General features: G+C 34.3%; 1 protein-coding gene across 1 annotated transcript; it reads right to left on the reverse strand.

Moving 5' to 3' along the window:
- Positions 1–5,596: 5,596 nt before the first annotated feature.
- Positions 5,597–6,757, reverse strand: LOC130560700 (uncharacterized). Its single transcript, XM_057344678.1, has 4 exons — positions 6,571–6,757; positions 6,226–6,311; positions 6,073–6,144; positions 5,597–5,994 (listed from the first exon to the last, which is right to left on the reverse strand). The coding sequence occupies exons 1-4, from the start codon at positions 6,620–6,622 to the stop codon at positions 5,803–5,805; spliced, it is 402 nt and encodes a 133-aa protein (XP_057200661.1). The 5' UTR covers positions 6,623–6,757; the 3' UTR covers positions 5,597–5,802.
- Between the last annotated feature and the right edge of the window lie 64 nt (positions 6,758–6,821).

Here is a 6,821-nt window from a genome sequence, read left to right on the forward strand (position 1 = left end):
ATGCTCTTAATCTTATGAATTGTCTGCTTGCAAACCCAGCACAAAATCACATTTGTTTCAGACTTCTGAGGGCAGAAAGAAAAGGAAAAATACAGCGTTATTAAGCCTCAGATTAGTTATGTGTTTTCAATTTAAAAGAGTTACTTCATATTTATAGTATGTATAGCATTGGATTGCACAATAATATACTTCAATACTCCTGAGTTCTTCAGGAAAGTTCATCTCGTTTCTATCCAGCATGCTTTTCCAGTGCACCTCATTAGGAATACCACTACACCCGACAAGACCTGAACCACAAAAACAGAAAATATTCAATATTAAATATGAAATAAAATGAGAGATAATAAATTGCAATAAATGCAAATTAGAGATCAAGGTTTAGTTCTTTAATCTCACCTGAGCAAAGGATAAGCAGTCCAAACTGAGTGATAGGTGACATAATGCCTTTAAATCGGGTAAAATTTCAGTTTAAGTGAAACTTTTCACACAGTGACCTTTATCTAATCTTTCTACCTGTCTGCCTCTGTCTCTCTGGTTCTCTATTATTCTTTTGCATGTCAGTTTATCGTCATGTTTTTTTTAACAGTTAAGAATACAGTTGAAGTTAATGTCTACTCAAGTCTTTTAGAGTGCTGATGGTATCAACCAAGGTGTCAAACATTTTCACAGAGCTACTGTCAGCTTTTTCTACACTCTATGGGGCGGTTTCTCAGACAGGGCTTAGATTAGGCCAGGACTAGACCTAAATTAAAAAGGAATTTAAAGCCACACCATTGAACTTTTGCTCACGGCTCCCCCATGTGGTTGATAAGCACAATTGTCTGTTACCAGAGTCATAAATAATGTTGCTGTCTAAGCTTCCCTGTGGGCAGCGCAATACACGTGAATTTGTTGACTAAACTGATGAAACTGAATGCAGAAACGTTGTTTGTAACGTCCCCCTTCCAGCAGGGGATGGGCGGGGCTGTGTGTTCCGACCCGAACACAGAATTTACAGATTGAGATTGTAGCCGCTATGAGGCTGCTCAGATAGCAGCGTGAGTAGAATTTGTCCAGTTAAGCATTGTTCTACCTGAAATCTTTTAGAGATATTATTTTAAGGTCGAAAAAATGACAAAGTATTACAAACATGCCTAACAAAAAACACTACTGGTGTGCATATTGAGACAAAACAATGGTGTTTAGTCTGGAACTAGGCTTGAGTCCTGTCCAGGACATTGTCCCCTATACTGTGCATTTAGTTAACTTTCCTACAATTCTGAAAAAAAACCCTAATTGATCATTAAATAACTAACAGACTTTTGAAGTATAGCACGATGTACCAGATAAACAGATAGTAATTGTTAAGTGCTTAAACGATAGAGTCAAAATAAACATCATCAGTAGATTGGTTTATTACCTTTGTTTACCTTTGCCTTCATTTACTTGCTTCATTTTGCTTTAAATTATATTGAGTTTGTGCAAAGAAATAAAATTCAATACAGAATGTAGTATTTTACAAATTTCATGTCATAATATATAGGAAGAACAAAATGTGCCATCTACTCGTTTGCATTTGAAGCATTTATTGCTTAAAATATCCAAATTTGCATGCATTAAATGCATTATACATTTTTTCATAAAACACTGTTTTGTTGTTTCAGTTAATTCAAAACTTATCTGCACATTTTATACTTGATGCAAGATTTTAGAGGACCTCCAGGGAAAAATCCTCTGATCACCTTATTCTTGACTTTGATGGCAAGTATCATGCATGGTTTTCTGATGAACCAATTGGCATTGCACACACTTTTTATTTTCTGAGTACACAAACAGAGAAATAATAAGATGGTTTTAATAAAGCATACTTGCATATTTGAGTTAGACACACATTGCAATGACATTGAGAATTAACATAACTGAGTAAACAACAGATCTGTTAGTATAATGTGACTCTGGGCAACAAAACCAGTCTTATGTGTCAATCTAGATTCGTCAATCTTTCCATTGATATGTGGTTTGTTAGAATAGGACCATATTTGACCGAGAAATATATAAAAATCGCCTTTTGTTGTCCAAATGAAGTCCTTAGCATAGCATATTACTCACAAAAATAAAGCTTTTATGTATTTATGGTAGGAAATTTACAAAATGTCTTCATAGAACATGATCTTTACTTAATATCCAAATGATTTTGGCATAAAAGAAAAATCTATAATTTTGACCCTTACAATGTTTTGTTGGCTTTTGCCACAAATATTCCCGTGCTAGACTGGTGTTGTGATCCACATATTTCCTTTGGGGTGCGTAACAGAGGGCATTTAAAAAAAAGTTCACTCTTGAATGCACACACATTATGCTTTAACATCCCCACCATCTAAAAAAAGAAGTCAAATGAGTAAAAATTTACCTTTACAAATAGAGCATCTACCATGGGTAGATATTTCTTTATTGCTTCCAGGCACACACAGCACTTTATGTTGAATTTCTAGTAAGAAACATTCAATTGAGATTTAAAAAATTTATAATAGAATAGAATATAAGACTCCTGACTTATTCACCACACTCACAGATGCTGTTCATTGTTACCTTGGAGTAAATGCAGCCATCTTCCACATAGCCATTGGAAGTGTAAGATCCAACAGATCCAATATTTAGATCATGTTCATTTCTCACTAGATCTCTTTCTCTTGATTTTTCAGAAGTGACTGCATGTTCAGTGTCACACATGTGATTCGCATCATATGAACAACTCTCAGCAGCTGTATACAGCATAAAATATTACTTCAAATTAATTCAGCATTATTCAAAGAGAATCTGTCATGCTCCAAACCAATACTAAAATAATTCTACTATCTTACCAAAGACAATGCTCAGCAATCCAACAATACACACCAAATGCATCATTCAATAATTCCTTAAGTAATTTATTTATTTTCTCTGTTGTTCAGATGATATCAAGTGACAGTGCACTCAAACCCTGTATTCTTCTCAGAGATTTAATGTGAACTTAAATGTGAAGACAGAGTAAATGAGTCAAGCTAAACCCTCCTCCAACTTTGGAGCAGCAGTAAATTTATATATTTACATGTTTAGCAGATACTTTTATCCATGGCTACTTACAATGCATTCAAGATACATTTATTATTATGTATAAGATTATAAACAAATAACGTAGGATGATATAAAAAAAAACTAAAGACTTTTATAGGAATTTTTTTTATAACAAGTTATAACGTATAAAAAGTTAAATGGAAAAATGAGAAAATCAGATTTAGAAATTTTGCAGATCATTTAATGCATAACGCATACATTACAATGGCTTTCCCAAATTCACAGTGGTATGATCCTCAGCTAAATAATGCTACAGCAATTTATACATATATAACATTCAAAAATATATATTTTTTAAGTGCATTCTTTGTTTTCATCAAGCTTGCTGGCACATAACCTCAGCGCTCTGCAGGTACCAATAGGTGTGCCTCCGGGAAAAAGTACCCTCATTATTGCATTTCTGTAGTTGTTTGCGACTTTAAAGCACATTGAACGCACAAAGAATTTGTAGGAACTGCATTTGTCCTGGATTTTCTGAAATGCGAACAGGAGACTTCATAGCTTACAGGGTCAAACATTTAAAAGGGTTGGCAACTAAAAATAGCACTTCATTTACTTTTGATTATAAAGAACATTTGTTATTGTGAAAACACATTTTTGGAAAAAAGCAGGTGTAAATGTTGATGTAAATTTGGTTGATGTAAATGGAAAAGCTGGACAGCTAGAGTTACATTTGAAATGTTAGGAGCAAAACTTTATCTTCATACAGGTGCCTCTAGGACTCCCACCAGGGAAGAGCTTGTGCAGTAGAATGTCCCGGTATCTCGTTGCACGCTGTAAGCAGACCTTTCGAAAAGCCTTTATATATTTGTTACAGACGCTGTTTATCTTCTGTGAAAGACCGGGAAAAAAATTACAGAACTTTATGAGTATTGCCAACCTTAACTTAAATGTTTATATTTGATCATTTTCATCAATATTTAACTTTATAACCAACATGGTCTGTTTTGTACAATGTTCCAAATGTTCCAAATGCAATATTGAGTAATGCTCTTTCTGTTACTTTAGCTCTCCAGCAGATACATTCACGATTACTAATATTGCTCAGCCTGTGGACTTGTAAGAGTTTTTGCAGTAAAGTTTTTATTAATAAATTTGACCATTGTAACCCTATAAACAGATGTTAAGACAAGTGAACGTTACCTTTTGTATTGTATTATAGATTTCTGTCTTAGCCCTTCTTATAAGCTCTTGGCAGACACAGCAGAAGATGATGTTTGGCCGTATGCTCTGAATGTATGGAACAGGGAGGGAATGAAAGAGAAAGTTGCAGATTAATTGTACATATGTAGAATAACGATATTCCATTATATAAATGAAAGCTTGTTACTTCAATATGGTTTGAGTATATTTCTTACTTAAATATGTAGGTAATATGAAAATATGTTGTACACACCAGTATGTCATCTCGGTACCTGTCCATCAAACTATACATTTCAGATTGTGAAGACATTTGAGGCTCCAGCCAATCAGAATTGCTTTCACACTTTGCCATGACTTTACAAAGAGAACATTATAAACATTAGTTAAATCCCCATTAAATATACAGTCATACATGAATTTGTAACCCTTATTATAAACAAATACATAAGGCTAAAATACTAACTTGCAATAACTAATAACCTAAATGTATCTCACCTGAGAGAGTGATCAGAAAAGCAAGGGAAGCGATCATTTTGGTACGTTATCTAATTACTGTGAAACAAACATAAGGAGGAATGTAAAAAGGAACTGATTATTTCTTTCACTTGTTTTTACTGTTATTTTTTCTTCCGTTGTCCTTTCTCTCACTCTCACTCCTTTTTCACTGACAAGCATAACAGAACTAGAAGCGTGAAACCCACCATGAACCACTCACGCAAAGAAACTGACCCAAAGTTTGCAACACACTACAATGTTAAACGGCTCAGGCATGTGTTGTTGCTTTGTTGAAGGACTCATCATTATCAAGCGATAAAAATGTAATAAATGTAAGCGAGTAGAAAACAAGCAGGCCTAGCCTACTGTATAACAGATAAACTTCACCTTACAGGACAGTGACTTTACAGTAATAAAAAATGTGTGTGCATTGTGTGTGTTAAGTCTGTCTGTGGTGATAACCTTTGTATACATAAATCACACAGACTTCAAACTACAGGAGCGCATATGATAGATTCAACAGATTCAACATTTTCAGATACTGTTTCTGTCGGCTAAACTATGTTTTTTTAGTTTAAGAACGACTGTTTGAGGTTTTACATAATTTCATTTACATTACATTTACATTTATACATTTGGCAAACACTTTTACACAAAGTGACTTGCAGTGCATTCAAGCTACACATTTGATCAATTTATTGCCATTCTTATTATTACTAAGTACTCACATAAAAACCCAAGTGTATTTATTTTGTGCTGGTCTGTAGGTGTACTAAACCAGTGAAACAGTAACTGTCAAAATCACCTGTAGAGGACACTCTTGATTTTCCTAAAAACGTACAAATACAACACAACAGTTGACTGCTATGGTAACTTTATTGTAAAAATGAATTTTTGAACGTTTTAAACATATTTTCCATTCTCCATCATTTAATTTGAAACACATTTTTGAGACATTCTTGTAGTTTATTCCAGGAGAGCAAAAGAATATACCCTTACACAAAGCCACATGTAATTCACATGTGCAAAAAAACACATAAGATGTTTATTAACCTCATCAATCGTGTGCACCTAACTTATGATTACAGTTTTTTTATATTTGTATACACTTTTGCACAATTTTAATTTGAAACAGATGGCATGTCCATCACCTCCTGCGGACAGGGCATCGATCAGTTTGGCTCTATATTTGCTTACAAACCGTTTACAAAAAGGTATTTTTAATTTTGCACAGATGTTATCTAGCTTCTGTCCAGTTTCGTCCTGCAAAAAAGAGGGCACATCAACAACAAGAGCTGAAGTATTCAGGTTACCACATGTAAACATACAGGATATACAAACCTTGGAAATGTGTTTTCCAACAGTTGCTATCACTTTTCTAACAACAGACTTGCAAACGCCACAAAAGATAGCCTGGAAGAGAGATAGCGTGAACGTAAGGATGGATAGAAATACATTCATTATTTAAAGATCAGTGTTGCATATTTTCATCACCTGATTGTTTATCATTGATTGGTTGCCATACTGACTTAAGACTTGATCAATGTCCTGGCACATACCAATCTGAATATCTGAAATGTCTGAACATTGGTAGATCTGTTAAGACTAAACTTTTCTCAGTACACAAAATGAATGACAGATATTAAAGAACATTACACGATCTGGCAGTGCAACTTAAAGCTCAATTTAAATCGGTGTGCCATAAAAATGCCACATTTATGGTTATGAATTCAATTATTTTACGGGTGTTATGTAATTCTGAGTGCATAAATAAAAAATCATATAAATTGACAATATAAATTGTCATATTAATTGGACTCTAAAGAAAGAGAGTCTCACCTGAGCAGAACAGCAGGGCCACTATAAGAAAGACGCATGATACCTTTGCCATCTTTATGCCACACTCCTAGACAGATGACTAGATGTACTGCAGTACATAAACGGAACTTGTATGTCAAGGTTGCTGACATACCACGTCTTAATACCACAAGGTTGGAAGAATTGTAATGTCAGCTCACATTGGGTGAAAACTGTGTAAATGGTTATGACACACGCAGACCACCCTGCAGATAGCTGTTCGTCCAGATCAT

Source organism: Triplophysa rosa, linkage group LG10 (assembly GCF_024868665.1).
Source record: "Triplophysa rosa linkage group LG10, Trosa_1v2, whole genome shotgun sequence".
NCBI classification, from domain to species: Eukaryota; Metazoa; Chordata; class Actinopteri; order Cypriniformes; family Nemacheilidae; genus Triplophysa; species Triplophysa rosa.